This window comes from Diorhabda carinulata, chromosome 4 (genome assembly GCF_026250575.1).
Source record: "Diorhabda carinulata isolate Delta chromosome 4, icDioCari1.1, whole genome shotgun sequence".
Taxonomy (NCBI): Eukaryota; Metazoa; Arthropoda; class Insecta; order Coleoptera; family Chrysomelidae; genus Diorhabda; species Diorhabda carinulata.
Window position 1 is genome coordinate 31,311,101 of NC_079463.1, and position 20,201 is coordinate 31,331,301.

The following is a 20,201-nucleotide window of genomic DNA, read 5'->3' on the forward strand; positions in this document are numbered from 1 at the left end:
TTCCAGCTCTCTCTTGGATCTGATTGGTGTAGTAATTGGTGATTTATCTCTTTTTTGTACCATTTTTGTTTAATTTTGTGATGCATGTTTGTTTCTATTTTGTATATTTTAGTTGTTACTGTGTTAATTCTTTTATTGTTTCTTCCAAGCTGTTCAAGTCTTCTGATTGATTGATTGATTAACTATTATAATACAAAATTTTTAAGTCACATTATTTTCATGATTATCGACTTGATTTATAAGTTTACTTTTTAAGTTACGTATTTTATGTGTAATTTTGTATTTAACGATAGGTTTTTAAAGGGTTTTTATTATACTTTAATCAGATTGTAAGACGCATTTAACAACTAATTTAGATATTGTTCGTTTCACCTAAGGTAACGAAGTTTTGCGTGTTAACAATAGGGCAATCAAAACCCTTATCAAGATTTTTCCAACTAACTTAAAAGGACATAATCAACAAATATCAGTTAACTTCAAGTAGCACCTGATATTGCGTTTAGACACGTTAATAAAATGGCTTTATTAACACGTAGATACCTAAATAAGATTTCCAGATACACAGAGTGTTTCTAAATTTGATGCCGCGAAATTCCCCCTTTCTGAGATATCTCCCTTAAACGGTGATGACTAAAATTGAGTGTTTGTTTTTTTTTTTTTAAATTCCAGTTAAGTTAAAAACTTGACGGGTATTTTTTCAATATTCTTGTTACATTATACTTCATTACGCAGGAAAAAAATGAAATTTCCACTCCCTGTAGTGGTACATCCTTTCCAAAACCTCCAAGAACCTCGTGGTTAAAGACTAAAGACTTTTACGATTATTGTCTGCAAAAAAATCTTCGTGAAAACTCAAAGCTGCAATTGCCCAAGAGATATCAGATATCAGACAGTGGGTCTAAGTTTCTGCATGGTTCGCTAATCCCATATTTTGGTTGCTTTCTCGAACAACGCCGATCAATTTTTGAAACCCTGTTTTTCAGCACCTTTTCAGGGATAATTGAAAGATTCTGGGAGTTACAGCTATATACCTGGAAGAAAGTTATTGTGTATGCATTAAATTTTTAGATAATGCTTCACACGTTTATCAATTATTAATAAATATCCAGTTTACGTCATGTGTATTTCAAAATTTATTGATTTTTAAAAAAAAAGAAAACATTTTTTGAGATTAAGGGATAAATTACCACAAATTATACTGAATTTATTCATATTTGTTGTAGAATGTAGTCAGATAGAGGACGATTAAGAATAAATACCGAGATTTGATTGATTTTTCGAATGTTAGAATTAAAATAAAAGTAAAAAATTCAAAATATTTTAAGAAAAACGTAATAAGCCAAATGGCATGTTATAATTACATTAATTTTTTCTCTTTGGCTCTTATAAAACGATGTTGTCGAATTCTATGATGATTTTTGTTTGCGTCTTCAATATTTTCACAAATTTCAGTTCATATTTTCAACAGGATTTATAATTTGGAATAATTTATAAGCGTAAAAAATAACAAATTTTATTTAAACAAATTCTCTTTTGAAACAAAAAATAAAATACTAATTTTTGTTCTTAACATATTTCTATAAATATTATATTCAAAAGTCGATATAAAAAAACTCTTGAAATGACTTTTAAGTCAAACGTGGTTAAGATAAGAAACTGAGGATTTCGAATCAACAAATAGTCCGGTCAAATTAGACCAAAAAATAAGAGTGAGATACATAAATTCGCATCAAGCTGAAAATCAGTAAATTGTTTAATATACAAATGAAAATAAAATTTGAATGTTCCACATCATTTACGTGAAAAAAATTTTATTCGAGGTCAAAAAAATGAGTTTTTCGCATTTATCAGCAAAACGGTGAGTTTTATCATAAAAATATCTCAAACAAAAATTGTCGATCATAAAATTTTCTACAAAAAACGTATTAATACTTTTTTTCTTACGAGCTACCGTTTCTGAGATATAACGATTCAAAAAGTTGTATAAGTTATATGTTTCAGATTTAACATCCTCGAACTTTATCAACATCTTCGTCATTTGATAATTTATTTGATGAACTTGACAGTTTCCACCAGTCAACAGAAATTTCATACAAAAACTCACATTTCTCGGTTCATTTCAATGTTGTAAGAAAAGTTTACTGCTGAAAATATTAAATACGACAACTTTTACAACTTTTTGAATCATTGTATCTCAGAAACGGTGGCTCGTAGGAAAAAAATTATTGATACGTTTTTTGTAGATAATTTTATGATTTACAATTTTTGTTTAAGGTATTTTTAAGATAAAACTCAGCGTTTTGCTGAAAATTGCGAAAAACTCATATTTTTGATTGAATAAATTTTGAAACAATTTTGCTGATTTTCAGCTTGGAGGATGTAGATTCGAATGTCTAAATTGACCGGATTTACTAATAACTAAATTTAAATAATTTGTCTCATTTATTATAAAACATAGAAATAAGCATTGCACAAAAACAACTAGAAAAATTTTTTCCTTCCAGACATAGTTTTGTATAAACCATCTAGACAAATATCAGGTTCAACTGATGCGATTTAGTGAACAAATTTAAAATGGAACTGGTCAAGTTACTAGGTTTACGAATGGACTCTGGACAAAGAAAATGTTGAGTGGGGGCCTTAGGGTTTGAGGATATCAACAGAATGCGATCAAACAACACGAAAGACGCATAGAATTGACAAAGATAAATTCAGTTGAGCTGAATGATGATGATACTCAGAATGCCTTCAATGTTATCGAATATAAACTTTTTTACATTTGATCAAAAGGTTTCTTTCAACAGAGGGCATTTGTTATAAGAAAAAATATATAAAACCTCATGATGAAGCTGATGCAGATCGTAAAATGTTACTCAGAAATTGAAACATGATTACAAACTTAAGTAAAACCAATTTACAAGTCGTTGCAGTTCTGTTTTTCTTTTGGGGAACGAGTACATGCAGTTTTTAGGTAATTCCGAAAATCTATTGAAAAAATAGTTCATTTTTATGTAGGAGGAACTAATTTTCATAAATATACCTGAGCTAATACAAATTTCCTGGGCTTTATTGATCTTCCATGACCTTAAGATGTACAGAATAATAGAAAAATGTTTAGATGGACCAAAAGTCCCGTGTATCTAGAAATAAAGAAAGAAAAATCGATCCTTCAACACTTAATGATAGAACATGATATTTAATTGTTTCAAATATTTTACAGATAAACATTAGACAAAGAGTAGAATGCGGCTGATTTCAAACAGCAGGAAAACCACGTAAAGCTCCAGGAAAACCAAAATTTCAAATGGAAAATCATTCGGAAAAAAGAAAGTACATGCGTTCTTCTTGAGAAAAGAATATTTCGATAGTAGACAAAATTCTTGCCACGCTGCCAATGCTTTTTCATATAATTTATCTGCTGGTTTAAATCCACCTTCAGGAAAGCTGCGTACATTGATAATAGTACATTTCGATAATTCAAACGGTTTTGTTGAGATATATGATGATAGATCTTCTACCTCAGAGCTGTATAACAATAATAGATACTGCAACAAATTGCCCACAACCAAACGGTTAAAAAAGATTCACAAAATTCGGGATATTAAGTTTCATCCAGGTTCAGTGAGAAAAGAACTGTATTCGATGCATATATCTTATTCGAGAGTCGTTTCGCTTATCCAGGGACATTATTACATACAAATTATTTCAACAAATTCCTAATTTCAGCAAAACTTTTTCCTTTCGTTTCAGGTAAATGAAAAAATAAGAAAGTGAAACCAGTAAAACAGAATAAACTGAAAGTGAACATATTATAGTGTACCCCCAAATAAGTAGAAACCAATGGATAAGCAAACGAAACGGCTATAAGAGCCGCCGTACCGATGAATTGAGCTATACTGCTCCCAATTGCTCTCAATTCGTTAGGTAGCAGCTCGGCTCGCAGTACACACGGCACCGCGCTAAGACCGAAACTATAACTAGAAAGAAAACATACGATCGCAATTATTGGTATCAAACCAAGCGATCGATGCAATAGATAATTATTAATTTTGAAATAAAAATAAAGACCTAATACAAACATCGAAGTACCGCATACCAAAGCACTCGAGAGAATCAAAATTCTACGCCCAGCTTTTTCTATAACAAAAATAGTTACAATCGAAGCTAAAATTTTGATGACCATAACAATAATTGCTAAATTATCACCAGATATATTAGTTTGAGCGTCGTTTAAAAGCGTCGCCATAAAAGATAAAACTATAGTTAAACCTGACAGATCGGAAAGACATCTAGTAGCTATCGACAGAATCAACGCTTTCCTCACCGAACGACTAACGCAGAAACTCTTCAAACTTATATGTTCATTCTTCTTCTTATCGTTCAAAACATGCTCTTTCTCATAAAATTCCGTCTCTATATCACTCATAGTTTTCGATCGACGTAATGTCTTTAAAACGCGCATACCCCCAATCTTATCTCCTTTCATCGAAAGATAAATCGGAGATTCCGGTATGAATATGGACATTATCAATACGATGAAGGAAGGTAAGGCACATAATAAAAAAAAAGTATTAACCGTAGTCACGGCACCTATAACGTACCCGTAAAGTTGACCTAGAACTGCCCAGAAAGTCATCAAGCTCCCCAAATTACCCCGATTACAATCCTCGGCGATTTCGGCTGTATAAATCGGTGCTACTATAATTACTGCCGATACATTTGTCGACATTAATAAAAGTAATATAATATATTGATAAAGATATCTAGCGAAATATAAACCTATAAAAGATACCATTCCCCCTGTGGTTATCAGAATCAAAGTTTTCTTTCTTCCAATTATATCTGGTAATTTTCCTATGAGGACAGTACCCATAATTATTCCTATCGGATTTAGAGCAGTCAATAGAGAAACTTGTAGCACGCTTATAGGTATTCCAAGAGGGTTGATTGACGTGTCGTTTGACATAAGTTTTGGTAATACCGGCGAGTTCCATACTTGTTTACATCCTGTCGCCATAGACATTATGCTTGCTGAAAATTAAAATCAAACTATCAACTCTTTATAGTTCTATGCAGTTTTTTGATAAATTGTAACTTATCCAAAACTATTCATGAAGGATATAGGAATATCGATAAATAACTGAAAAATTCATCTAGTATAACAAACCGACGTTTTGTGTGTGTTTTATTGTCCTGGAAAAGGCGTTTGACCGAATACTACTGGAGGACGTGGTACACCTTCTATATAACCATATAACATCACGAAAACCATCAAAAATATTTATCAAATAAACAAAATACAAGCCAAAATCAATGACATAACTACCGAAGAAAATCCTATAAACAATGGTATTCGAAAAGTTATAAAATGCACTCATAAATATATAAATCTCATAACGTGCGCGCGCGAAACCTTTTGTAACGTGGGGTTTAAACCTCAAATAAGGGCGGTGTGGTAGCGCAAGAAGTTATGCAGAATGGAAAACCCTCATAAGAAGTGATCGAAAGTGCCGGAAAACTTTTCTAAAAAACCTCATAACGTGCGCGCGCGAAACCTTTTGTAACGTGGGGTTTAAACCTCAAATAAGGGCGGTGTAATAGCGGATGAAGTTTTGAATGCCGGAAAACCCTCGTAAAAAGTGATCAAAAGTGCCGGAAATTTTATCAGAAAAACCTCATAACGTGCGCGCGCGAAACCTTTTGTAACGTGCGGTTTAAACCTCAAATAAGAGCGGTATGGTAGCGCAAGAAGTTATGCAGAATGGAAAACTCTCATAAAAAGTGATCGAAAGTGCCGGAAAACTTTTCAGAAAAACCTCATAGCTTGCGCACGTGAAACTTTTTTATTGGGTTTTTAGAGTCTCAATTAAGAGCGGTGTGAAAGTGCGAGAAGATTTGCAGCCGGAAAACCTTTGAACAAAAATTGAAGAAACTCGGCGTATATTTGTAATGAAAAATTTTCGTAATCGGCTTAATGGAAAATTATTTTTGATATCTCCATTCAAAATATCTGTATAAGCTACCCCAAAATTGAAAAAAAATCATCATCATAACTTTTTCGTTCGGGAAAACCGGCTGGCATTTTCATATCAGACCTGTGCTGACCTTAACAAGTGGCGTTTGGTGATGTTCCAAGTTGGGACCGCCATTTTACAAGCTAAAATGGCGCGAACTTTGTCGATCCTGTTTTTTGTAGCCAGCTCTGGGACTAATATAATAATGCGCCTGTCAGAGGGTTAATAATAAGAAAAATCAAATATTTATTGAAACATTGTTATAGAAATTAATTTAGTTTCGAAATTATTAAAATTTCATTCAAATAACGCTTGATATAATGGAGGAATGTATTAGAAGTAGTTTTATCTATTCGTCAATATACTTTAACTTCAAAATTAATTCTAGAGATACATATTTGACTGTAAACATATTTATTCATTTACATAAACAAATTCTTTTAGTTTATAAGTCAGAAAAATGATCTTTTTAGTGAATATAAAAATTTGCTACAGGTAATTTGAGACACAGATCAAATCAAAAAACTAAAACCGATAAATCGTTAGAAAATCTAAAACAATAGATACAAATAAAGACATAAACTCACCTGTTAAAGCAGAATAATACAGATAAAAATTTTTACATTTTGTATCCATATTAAATCGATACCAATATTGACAAAATCTCCACCTTTCGTGGTGTTCGCAGGTGTTCGCCTTGGACAGCAAAACAGTATGTTAATCAAAAAATTAAGCAGTTCATTAATGATGCAACTATTTATGTTAATTATCAGCAAAATAATTGCGACGTAAGACGTAAAAAATTATACAAGAAACAAGAAAATGTTTTTTTTTTATGTTCGAATTTAGTTATTAAACGACCAAAGTAAATTTCAATCGAGTTACAACGAAAATTTGACCATGTAGAATATGTTTAAATTGGAGATTGTTAGTGTAAATAATCAAATAATCATAAAATGGTCGTTATAATATAATTACAACAATTAATAACGAGATTAATAATCTGAAAGTATTTAACTAGACATAATATTTGGTCAGACAATTCGTATCAATAAATAATAATTTAGAACAATCAAAGTTTAAAGAAATTAACCGTAAATAACGAAGACAGTTATTGTCGAATAAGTATATTATTATACGAGGGGTGATCTATTTGATACAGTTCTTTGTAAAGCAAATATTATAATAACGGTCCTACAATTTGTCCTGATCCTTATTAGATACTCAGAATCAGTGGATCATTTGAAAGTATAGATAAACAACATTATGACACTAAAAATGAATCCGGAAGTTTTTCTATGAGCTATTTCCGGTCGTATATCTAATAAATAACAAGTAAAAAAGTCGTAAGAGACTAAGCACATTTTTTACCGTTAGACTGAGTTAGTGAATAATCAGATTTTGAAATTTAATCAACTTCCATCGCAATAAAACAAAATATTGATATTTATGTTGTAGTTAATCTTTTCGTAAACATAATTTTGCGAGTTGTCAATGTCAAGTAATATTTTGATAAAGACCACAACAGGTGGAAAAGTCAAAATTTTACCTGTCATTAAGAAAACTAAATTTTTTCTAATAATAACCAAAAATTTATTTCGTTTTGGCACATTTGCAACCATACAGGAATTAAATGTAAAAAGCCTGAGCTCGTTATAGACGGACAGACGGACAGATTTTTATAAAAAATACACTAAAAATCTAATCTATGAATGCTTTTAAGCATATTATTGTATTAAAATATAAATTAGAGTGTGCGGATTTAGTGAATACCATTGATACTTTTCCGTTTTCGGATACGTACCTTCCTTCTGTACCTGTGACACTTTTTGGTCAAATTTATCAGTGGATTCAAATCGACCTTCATGTAACCGTAGGTCGGGTAATTAATTTAGCCGAATTTACATCCCCAGATTAAAATATTTATGTTTCAAAACAGAAATTCCCCTATTGATTTAGTGTGTTTGCTGTAGTGGCCCTGATATAGGAGTTGATCCTCTGCAGGGTTGGCCAAATGTCTCACGAGTTGTTTAGCATTTATTATTTAGTAGAACGGATCCCTGATTCTAACAGAATTAGCATTCTTCAACACCATAATTCTCGCAGAAGCATTTACCGTGTGAATGTGGAGAAGAAATAACTTATCGGAACCTCCTGAAAAGTGGAAAACCAAGAAATTTTACCAGAGAACGAGTAAAAAGACTGGTAAGAAAAGCAGAAATTCCTCTATTGATTTACTGTGTTTTAAATCACACCTTGTATATTCATAATATATTTATAATACATTTGAACAACGAGATACGTTTTTTTGTTGATATTGATAAAGAAATTAAAAGTTTTACCTTTTTAGAAGTAATAATAAATGTTTATCAAACTCATATAAAGTGATAGTTATTTATAGTGATAACAAAACTAACTTCCGGTATTTTCAATGCGTACGAATTAATTAATTGTGTGCATACATCTGTGTTTATCGAGGAATACAAAGAAATACTTGAAGATACACAAGAGTCATTATTTTATTGTTGAAAACGACCGTACCTCACTCCAGGTTTGTTCTAAACAAAGAACCCCTCTGTGCTCCAACATAAACAACATATTTAGGTGAGAAGTTTTAAAATAACACAAACAAAACACCGTGATTTACAATCTTTGAAAGTTCCAACCGTTCGACCCAATTATTCCCCCAAAACTTAAATGGAATCCATAAGAAAGCCTCTACACAACGAAATTTTTACAATCAGGGGTAGTTTTCACCCCTCATAATAATTTGCACATATTTGCATCAGGTATATTTTGAGGTGAAGAGTAATTAGAACTCAATTGCAAAATTTCACGCAAATCCACGTTATTCACTGGACTATAAAAGCTGAAAACTTTTAAATATATATCATACAGTTATCAAAAAAAAACGTAATCGTGAGTCTTAGGTAAAAAACTAGTTTTTAAACTTACCTTTCATAACTTTTGTTGTTAATTATTAACCAACCAAGAACCAAAGATCTCAATCCATTCGGTAAGTAGGTGACGGATCAATTGAAGCTGGGTCTTTCAGAAACCTCACTTCTACATTGGATTGTAATTGAATTCTGATTGAACCAGCTGCTCAGCAATTGACTCATTGTCCCGGTTTCGTATAAAGGACAATTGTGCATCTTGGAAATTGAATATCTTCCGAGATGCCCATCGTCTTGAGGTCCTTGGCTGATCAGCCTCAGTTGATTTCTTATGAGCTGAATGAGACTGCCTTCCAAAACTTTGGATTGTCCTCTGAAGAGGGTTTTGCTGGTGGTTTCCAGATCTTTATTCATTAAACTTTTGATGTATCCATCGGATACGGGAATTGAGAAGATCGTGACACTTTTTGCTAACCACAATGTCCAGTAATCCACACAAGCTTCACATGTTTATTCACTGAATGTTTTCAAAACATATCGATACAGTTTTGTACCACTTTAGAGGTTCTAACCACCGCTCCAAGTTACTCGACAGCTTGTAGGTTATCCCAGCAGATGTAGATGTTTCTGGTTGATAATTTTAGAGCTTGTGGTATAATTATTATTATTTTTTAACATGATAAACCGTTCATTTTTTCGTATAGTATTCGTTTTCTGTTTTTTTTTATGAATATGTAATTTTTAAAATACCAAAACACAGTGATCATGACTTTATCTATCTTGAGAGCTCGTTCCTTGAACCAAGTGTAGACTCTATTTTTGTTTTTGGGGCATAAATAACTTTTCCTAATATTAAGTCTACAGTCAATATTCTTTTTCACCCAAGAACGATTATTTTCTTTATTATCACCAACGACTCCATAAATTACAAAGTAGTTTAATGAAGACCAATACAAAAAAACACGTATGAAATCTTTTTTTTGTGGAATAAATAGGTCAAAGTAAAACACTTTACTGCCTTCATGAGAAAACAGCAGGTACCAAACGAATATGTACTCGTGGGTATTCGTATTCAGTCTACTGCTTTTTTCCTTCATTGTTTACAAAGTGATAAATTTTTAGTATATTGATGACATATACGAGTACAACAAAAATATTTCAATTTTCATCTTCTGTATTTTCAGTAATTTCAAATCGTTTGAAGACTTCGAAGAAATTTTAATTCTAACATACGAGCCACCCACTTCATTCGAAGAACTCAAGCAAATCTCGGTAATCATTCTTAATCGTCCTCTATCTAACAATCGAGTTTTTAAAAAAAATATTTTAATATCGACCTCCCAATCCATTCGAAGAATTCGATAAAACTCCAGTTTCGTTGCTAAATCGTCCTCTATCTATCTAGTTATTCTTCACCATATCTCTCGTTCCCAGCAAGAATTACTACGTCAGGACATGCAATCCTGCCAACAGGAGCCTCGAATCTCTCTCCATCTCCATATTTTTGGAAAGGTAGCAGTAGAGAAAACATCAAAATGGAATAAAGTTATTGCAGAGAGCTAAAAAACATAAAAATTTGAAGCATGTAAAGTGGGAGGGAGTTTTATGAAATGTTGTATCAAAGTTTGAGGTTTTCGGATCTAAGAGAAGGTGAAAGGAAGAACGGATGCTAGAACCATGGTTTGGGGTTAATTTGTAGTGGTAACTGGAGACCTAATGAACCTTGTATATCGGAGAAACAAGGCTATAAAAAATATTAGTGGAAAATATAGTACGTTCTGATCGGCAAAAAATTAATCTTCCAGCATAACAACGATTCCAAGCACTCCTCGAACCCGATTGAGTTGTCCTCCATCCATTTCACATCTTTGGAATATCCTGAAAAAAGGATGGTACCAAATGGACGACGATTACTTGTCGAAATTTTTAAAATCAATTGAATACTTTTCTGGAGAAATTCCAACGAAAATTTGGACTAATTTATAGAAATTCGCAATAAAACAAAAATATAACCGTTCTTAAAATATCTCCAAAACAACTCAAGTGTTGTACCTACTACTTTTAGACGCGGGAAAAATGATCCTTCTCCCTTCTGTATCACACACATAAATATAACAAAAAAAGGACATTTGCATAATTCAGAGCATGTACGCGATGTTCTTTAATCGAGTGCCACGGTTTATTCTGGTCCCTTCACATGAATGCAACTAGCGAAGGCATGAGAATCGTGCCAATAACTGTTTTGTTTTAATTTATTCAAAGGTTCATTGAAACAAAGTACAAAAATAAACGTGAGAGGATTAGTCGACGTACGCCGGTACGTAGACAAAAGGAAATTTTTTTTTATCGGAAGATTTATCAGTATGTTTATGTTAGATTGTTCTAATTGATGTCTAGCAGGTGTGGACCGACTTAAGCGGTAGCTTCCATTGGCTACGTGATGTCATTCATTTATTTAATATAATTTATGAATGGTTAACTATAATGTACTCCAGTTCGATACTAATTTCGTAGCTTTGTCTTTCTATATTAACCTCATTACTCAAGTTACTAACGATCTCATCAATAACTATTTCTCGTAGGTATTTAGTTGTTGCAAAAATTTCTAGTTACGTTAAATACCATATATTTTGTTTTTCCTAAAAAAGAAAAATCCTACATCTTCTAATATCAGTGTATAAATAACAACGCTGCACTTCTTCTTCTTCTTCCTCCTCTTCCAATAGGACCAGATCCCGTTCAATCCTGTACGTTTGGCTCTCTCCCTGGATCTTCCTGAGAAGCTAAACTCCAGCTCTCATACCACTTCTTTGCCCATCTATCTTCTGGCATTCTTTCTACGTCATCCCTCCAGAATCTTTTTCGTGTCCTTATATCATCACTCGGTCATTATTCGGTCCCCGAGGGTGACTCCCTTGATGGTTAGCAGTATTTTCATCTCTGAGGTTCTCATTATTCTTTTTGTTGTTGATGTCTCGGTTCTGAGGTCTCACGCACGTTTTATAGATTCTGGTCTTGCTCTGTGAGCTCATCGCTTTGTTTCTCCACACTGTATCTCTCAAACAGCCGCTGACTTTTGGTGCTAGCATCGCTTGTGTTCGTGCCTCCTCTGTCAGGTTTCTTTCACTAGATAAATTCACTCCCAGGTAATTGAATCTTGATTTGTGTCTTGTTGACTGAGATGCTCATATTAAATTTTTCGGCAGAAATTTTCATCTTATATAGTCGACGTTGTAAGTCGTCTTCATTTTCTGCTACGGCAATACCATCGTCTGCATAAAACAATACCTTTAGGAAGCGTTAACCCATTCTGTATCCTTCATTGACTTTGTTGGGCTAAGACTGTCTCCTTGCCAAACACCAATATTAATTTAAACTTCTTCAGAGAGTCCTACGTTAGTTTTAATTCTTGTTCTGGTTCCGGTATAAAGTTCTTTGATGACTCGTTGGTACTTAGCTGCACTTCTTACTACGAAATAAAATACGTCTCCTTATGAGCTTCTTTGGTATTTCATTTTGTAAATCAGTGTTCAAAATTGTACTCTCTCCACCTCATACAACATAATTCTTTTCTGTAGACGACAGTTCAACTAGCGCCTCTTCAGGAAGTCTAGATTTAGCTTTACAGTAGTACATTGCTTCGAAGTGCTACGATCTATACCTGCAGGATACGCTTTATTCTTCAAAATAGGATTAAATGGAATCCTTCAGACCATTTCGTCGTCGTGTTAGATTCTAACCAAGTTTAAAGCATCTTCACTACGTCATGGTTAGTCTTTGAGATTGTGTCATGGCTTACCATGTACTTCTAACTACGAGTTTTTAACAAATTTCTTCCCAATATCACTTTGCAAAATTGAATTATGCTCCAACAATGTCTTAATGCAATTGGGATCCGAAACATTGCGAATGAAAGGACTGAAGAAGAACAAGAAATTGCAGGTAAGGAACGCCTCGAGGCAGCCCGCGAAACGACTTGGTTTACAATGCGAAATCATCCAGTTATCCTCGGATATCATAATTTTTGACGCACAAGAAGAAATTGATGAAGTACTGCCACCTAGAGCAGTATTTTCCACACTAATTTGATAGGAAGACGTAGATCTTGAACACCTAGTTTGCCTTGCAGATATCTAGAACATCAATGTATCAGCTACAAAGGTTCAACCGTATTTACTAGATCTGACTCCCACTGACTTTATTCTCTTTTCTATCCTAGAAATTTCACGTACAGGAGAGGTTTTCACTACTAATATTCCTAGGGGTTAAATGGCTTCGAGAATCGTCGAATTAAGTGTATAAGATTTTTCAGAGAACCCTATAAATATTTAATTTAATTAATTAACGATATAAGACTTGGAATGAAAGATTTTATCTATGAGTAATCTTTAAATAGAAAATATTTTTGTTTCGTTATCTTGAAGTTGTAAAGAGACCTGACGATCATCGGTGGTCGATAGTCGTCCTCTTGACAATGGTGATATCTTGGAGAAGCATCATTGCCATCGGTCTGATCGTTCTTATCTGAACAATGCTGGTTAATTACCGAACTTGGCTACCTGGCGTATTGACGTGCCCGCCACTATGTTTTCAGTCCAACTCGAAATGTCTTTTCACTTGCAGTCGACAGTTTTATAGCACAGGAAATATTTAACACTAATAATACGTTACGGAAAGTGGGAAACAGAGACGTAACGGCCGAATATGACAAATTTCTGTCGTTATTGAAGCATTTCGTTAAATTTACAACATCGAATCAAGAGAAGTCGATTTTACGTATTATATTGTAAAGTTTTTCATTTAAATTTCAATTTATAAACACTTTATTGCGTTCTTAATTTATTTACACACTATACAATACACTTAACTTATAATAATTTACTTATAAATGTCATTTAAATAATTTCGGTCCTTTTTCTACGACTAATTGTTTAAAACTTAAAACGTCGTTTACACAAATCATTTATATACCTAAATAAAATTCTACAAAGTCCTAGAACAAAAAGAAATAAATAAATGGACTTTCTAAGAAATTATTTAGAAGAAATACTGTGAATAAACTGCCTGCTACTAAAAACATTATATACAAATAAACATCAAACGAGTTCCGCTATTTATAAGAAATGTGAAAGACGCCGCCCAAAAAGCGTCGCGCGATTTCACTGAATTTTTAAAATTCCAGATGGACAGGGCCGGTGTAGGGAACCATTTTGCGAACTTTTTCGTAACAATATATGGGATGTTAAGTCGCTTATTTGCGTGGATCAAGATAATCGTTTCTAAAACTCGACAATCTGTACGAAAAGTCAACGATTTGTCAGCATATTCCCAAACATCTCCAAGAGTAAGATCTTGAGCGCTGGATGATAAAAGTGGAAACTAAAAAGTAAGTCTTGTAATCAATGGTCTGCGCGAGATATTGCAATAGGCAGGAAACTGAGTTGTTTGCAGTGGATGAAAGCTAGTATATAAATGTAAAGTGGTGGCCAAGATACTGCTACAGTTTTTTGCCGCTCCCAGATCATTTCTATTGATGATCAAAGATAAAATCAATCTGTGGTGGTTTTGGAAGATTAAAAATATCAAAGTTTTCTTCATTTAGTTTGCTCTACCTAAAATGCTTGGTATCAGTTATTAGAGCCAGTAAAAACCACGGCCAGAAACCTTACTAGAGCTACAGATCTTCTTCAATAACTTTAAGCAAAAATAGTACAACATTTATCGGTTGTGCTTCCTAGTTCGTGTTTAAGTTTCTACATTTTTTATATTAAACTTGATGTATCTAACATACTAAGTTTTGAATTAGTTAGTAGATTAAAAATTCTTCCTTATTTATCTTTGAATCCGTTTGCCTAATTCGTAAATACGCTTCTTCGATTTCAGAAAGATCGTTGCACGGCTATCCACTTAGGAACGCGTTCAGGATTAGTTGAAGGCTCAATAGTTTACAATGCAAAAAAATGCACAATCACTTGCCAATTGAAATCAAATCTTTACCATATTTTCCCGCTTTCCGCAATAATTTGAGGGCATATTTACTGGAAAGTGCCTTCTACTCTGTAATCGACTCCATACTGGTTTAATTTTTGCTATGAACTTACATACGACTTATATACTAATTATTACCTATAATTTTCTTACTCATTGTGGTTTTCTTCTGTATATTGAAATTTTATTTCACTCGTAACTTTATTTAGTTATTTTTATGTTTATTTTGTAGTTTTTACAAGCGTTTGTCCACAATGTTTTATCTGTGCAGCTATTAAATAATTTCCTGTACTATTTTTTCTTAATGAAACGACTTCGATGACAATTGTACGTCTGATGTACACGAGCTTGCCTTTGTCAAGCGTACAAGATCTATCAGCTCGAGATATTTTACTTCGGAATTATTTCAGGCAATGTTTGTGGGCGCTGAATTGTAGGTTTAATTAATGTTATTGTACCATTATTGAGCAAATTGTGTGTTATGTCAATGAGAGTTATTTTCTCTCTTCGCTAAAATAACTACGGGTTGCAACGACGAATAAATTCCTTTGAGAAACTTTTTTTTATCGCTCGGCATTTTTTATTTTATTTATTTTTCTCTGATGTCGTGTCGCGAATGCTTTTAAGTTTTATATTTTTTCACTAAACGAACAGAAAAAGTCGGACAACGAGATACTATTTTGACTATGAGAGGTTTTTAGCAAACGTGGTGGAATTTTCGCGATAAATTAATTGGTAGTTCAGCATTTGTTCACGTAAGGTGCTACCACCGAAAACACGTGGTCGGTAGAAAGTACGTGGTAGTAGAAAACTTTTTTGTGATACGATTAAGAATGTAATTATTGAAACGTACGTTAACCTAGCGGACCAATTTTTTCAAAAATGTCTTTTGATTAGCTTAATAATTGCCGTTTTTTGCCATGAATCTCCAAGATTTTGCCATTAGTTAGGTAAACTTATGGTCCGCTAGCTTAACACATAAGTTAGCCACACACCGCCTGAAAAACCGCTTTTCCATATAAACTTAGCGATCCACATTCTGAAAAACCGCTTCCCTATGTACGGCAATTATATTTGAACACGTCAATAATTGCCGATTAATTTGCCGTTCAAGAAATCATCGTTGATTTATCCGGAGCACATCGGGGTCGGGCGCAAAGTTGGGAAATAGCAATTTTCCATATAAACTTAGCGATCCACACCCTGAAAAACCGCTTCCCTATGTACGGCAATTATATTTGAACACGTCAATAATTGCCGCTTAATTTGCCGTTCAAGAAATCATCATTCTTGGAGTTTCACGGCTAATCAAAAGTTATTTTTGAAACAAATTGTTAACGTATTATTGAAATCCTTTTACATACATTACCCTAATTAAATTCTACAAGGGCAGGGCCGGATTAAGCTAGGGGCTAGGGGGGACTATAGCCCCGGGCCCCAGTTCCAAGAGGTCTCCATCATCTTTTGCTTTATTTTTGTTCTGCCATATTTAGTTCAGGAATGAGTGGATGACGTGAAAAAAATACTGTGTCAAAAATGTTTCTAATACAACCCCTCGTTTGTGAGTTATAGGCCTTTAAAGTTTAAGTTTATTTTCTAAATTATACATTCCAACATTATGAATATTTAATGGATGATTACGTATGTCCAGTAGTGTGTTTCGCGGAATAAATAATTCTACACTATCATCTAAAGGACAAGGGCGGCTCATGCCCAATATAAAAATACCAAAAATGAATTTTACAATCGAGCTTTTAACAAAAATGTACTCTTTGTTTGACTCGATAAAATTTATGGTTTACGAGATATTTAGATTTTTAGATCGTTGTACATGTCAAGTAAACCGTTCGCTATAAAGAAACATTCTGAATAAAATTATCATAAAAAAAAGATTTACAGGAGGTTAGGTTAGGTTAGGTTGGTGGACGTGAAAGCTTATACAGACGATGTAATCTACTGGGTAGAGGGCGATCGAGGTTCAGGGCAGTAAGGGCTGTGTCAAAAGCAGTCACATGGACGAAAAAGCGAACTAAAAATAGCGCCAAAGAAGACAGAAATCGTTGTGATAAAAGCACCGAGGAAAGTTCAAGACAATTCCGAATGGTGGTAAATGGCATAAGGCTAGAAGAAACAAAGCAATGTAAGTATTTGGGGGTGGTTATCATATTGAATATGTGACAGAAAAATCTATCAAAAAGACAGCACAACTTCAAAGTCTTATGTAGAATGTCAAGTAGTACTTAGTGTCCACTTATATGCGGCGCCGGTCTGGAGGGATGTCATAAAAGTACAAAAATACGCAGATATATTAGTATTGGCACAAGTCATTGTAAGATTCCCTCCCATCGACCTAATGATTTCCGAGAGAAGGTTCTATATAAAATTGGAGGTAGACTGGCCGGTAATAGGAGAATGGCGAGAGAACAGACGTTAAAGAAATGGCAGGAAAGGTGGGATAAACTGGAAAATAAAGCGCAGCTTAAAACCATCAAGAAAAGTGTCTAATGTCCTGAGGGAATACGAGAGGTGGGATGTGAAAAGAAAAGAAATAGAAAGGAAAATAGGAAAGTTACCGTCAGTAACAGAGATTGTGAACGAAAAGAAATGGAAGGATATAATCGCCTATATATCTCAAGTTATGAAGAAAAAAGAGTCGGGAGACAGAGAAAGACAAGGATAAGACTGAGGCAGCATCATTATTGAGGCACGCCGACGTAATGATATACTTATGTCCTTCCGGCGTGTTAAACCCTAATGGTAGGTTTACAGAGAAGGGTGGTTTAGTGAGGTGAAAGCTCCCACATGAACTTACAGCATTGCACGGCCCGCCAGGGGCCAAAAAAAAGGTAAGGTAGGTTGGGCACAATCAAACATTGATACATGATGATAGACGAGAACAAATATGGATGAAACCTTTAATCGATGGTCTGCGCGAAAAATTCACACCTATTTGCACTTACGTAGGATGGTTTATACATGATGGAGCCCCTCCCCACTTATTAATCTTTTTTGGCGCGTGCATTTTTTTCACTCACAGTTTTCAATACCCCCTGACACTTGTTTCGTACCCTATAAATCACGAGATAATAAATTCCTCAATTATCCAGTCCCAGATAAAGATGAGATGGTTGTCGAATTCCCGTGAATCCATTATGGATAAGTCGTTTCTCTTTTTAAAAAGGAACATACGACAGGTACTTCACAAATCGAACTTCCCAACTAAAATCATAAATTCTTCAAGAAACTTCGACTTGTCATTGCTGTTAGCTTATCTCGAGATGAAGCCGATACGTTCGAGAATTGTACAGCTGAAGGTAACCTTGAAGCTGTCTAACATTCAATTTATTACTTTAATCGATTCGATCTCGATCTCATTTAACGATTTCGAAGTTAGGAATTGTCTCTAAATGATATTTAATGTTTTTAAAATATCTATTTTGACTTCTAAATCGGTGAGTTACAAGATGTTTCTACATAATTATATGACGGGTTTTTCTGAAGTATCTGATGAAAATAGATCAGAATACACATATACACATAATTATTCTCAAATTCCGACCATTAAATTAGAAAAAATAGTCCGTAAAAGTATATCACAAGAATAAAAACAAATTAACAAAAGACAGACGGAGACGCGTTAGAAGAACTTCATCTCTAAATTTTTCAGTAGCACTGACCATGGTTTCATGGAGTCTTTCACTTTAGGAAGCTCAAATTAGAATATATAGAACAGCAATAATGTCAAAATCAACCTATGGAGGAGAAACGTTGAATCTAACAAAAGCAAATGATGAAAAACTCAACACCTCCAAAAGAAAAATGTAACGTAATAATGGAGACTCACAATATAGAAACCTTATGAACGCTGAAATTAGAGAAATCCTTGATGAAGAAACTATCAGCAGATTCATAGAATCGCAGCTACCACACATAAAGAAAGTGAAAAATGATAGTGAAGTTAAAAGAATAACAGAGTGTAAGCCCTTAGGAAATCGGCTCAGAAAAAGATCGAAAAGTCTATAGCCAGGATAGGAAAAAATGGAGAAGATAGCAGTTTGAGCCAAAGCATTCAAGGAACTTTGGTTTAATAAAAAAGAATGAAAAAAACGCCACAAGAAACGAGTCAAAGAGATCGTAATTGAGAGACTACTATTCCTATTTGAATTTAAAACTGATTACATATATCTGCAAAGGAGAAAACAACTACTTTCTAGGCTAAATGCCTCGAAGAATATCGAATTACATTTCTTCTGAATAGCGTGATGTCAATCGACCTTTTTGTCGATATTAAAATCCCCAATGTAAGGATAGGTTTGTAACCACTGACTAGTTTCGACGTTATTACGTCTCATCAGAGCGGTATAACAACTATCGCTTGTGCTTGAGGCTCGAACTGTAGACAACGTCAAAGAGCGTCGTTATTTGGTTCATGTAGTTAAACATTCTCCAGCGAAAGCTAACTGGCACCACCCTCATTTCCAACAATAAACCACTGGTCGGATATAAATATAGCGTAGTCACCGATAATATAGATTCTGATGGTAAACAGCGTGTAAAATATATCAAAATGAATGATTTCTACTATTCACACTTCAAATAATTTCGAAATTTAGTAGACATCAGTCAAGCCAAGAAAGTAGTTGTTGTCTCCTTTAAAGGACGACACAATACATTTTTGGAATATCATGTGGGTCTTGACCATTTGTTTTCCCATTCATTCGGTACTTAAGTTTTAAACTAGAGTGATTCGAGTGGTGCCTACCGTGTGGAAATACCTGTAGATATTGATCTGGAACTTTCGGCAAAACAGAGTCATCTACCTCTGGCGATCGAGAGTGGAGCAGAATCGCTCTCGTCTGTACTGAGTCGTCGAGTATCCTCAGGGTATGCTTAGAAACCCATCTCTAAATATGGACAAATCTGGTACTTGTAGAGTATTAGAAGCCGCTGCTTTTTGGTCTTGGATATTGATTTTGAACTTCTGTACGTGTATCAAAAACTGCTCTAGGGGGTATTGCTCGAAAGAGCATCTGACGAGGGATTATCGGCAAAACAGAGTCATCGACCTCTCTTGTATTCTCTAAACTGTCCAAATTTCTGCTCCACTCTCGATCGCCTATAAGTCGAATTGCTCTCGTCTGTACTGAGTCGAGTATCCTCAGGGTATGCTTGGAAACCCATCTCTAAATAAGGACAAATCTGGTACTTGTAGAGGATTAGAAGACGTTGCTTTTTGGTTTCGGAGAGAGCTCCAAGCTTTTGTGAGCTGCATTGGCTAAATCGGCTACGTGACTAGACCAAG

General features: G+C 34.0%; 1 protein-coding gene across 2 annotated transcripts in view; it reads right to left on the bottom strand.

Moving 5' to 3' along the window:
- Nucleotides 1–1,497: 1,497 nt before the first annotated feature.
- The window catches only part of LOC130893058 (facilitated trehalose transporter Tret1-like), a 62,445-nt gene continuing 43,741 nt past the window's right edge, over nt 1,498–20,201 (bottom strand). The window contains exons 1-4 of one of the 2 annotated variants that reach the window (XM_057798827.1): nt 8,970–9,500; nt 7,819–8,168; nt 6,602–6,710; nt 1,535–5,031 (exon numbers count right to left, since the gene is read on the bottom strand). In XM_057798827.1, the coding sequence (XP_057654810.1) occupies nt 3,701–5,031; nt 6,602–6,710; nt 7,819–7,881 (1,503 nt within the window). In that variant the 5' untranslated portion in view covers nt 7,882–8,168; nt 8,970–9,500 and the 3' untranslated portion in view covers nt 1,535–3,700. Of the gene's footprint in view, nt 5,032–6,601; nt 6,711–7,818; nt 8,169–8,969; nt 9,501–20,201 lie in introns of those variants that run through there. The other variant, XM_057798828.1, reaches the window with a different exon arrangement.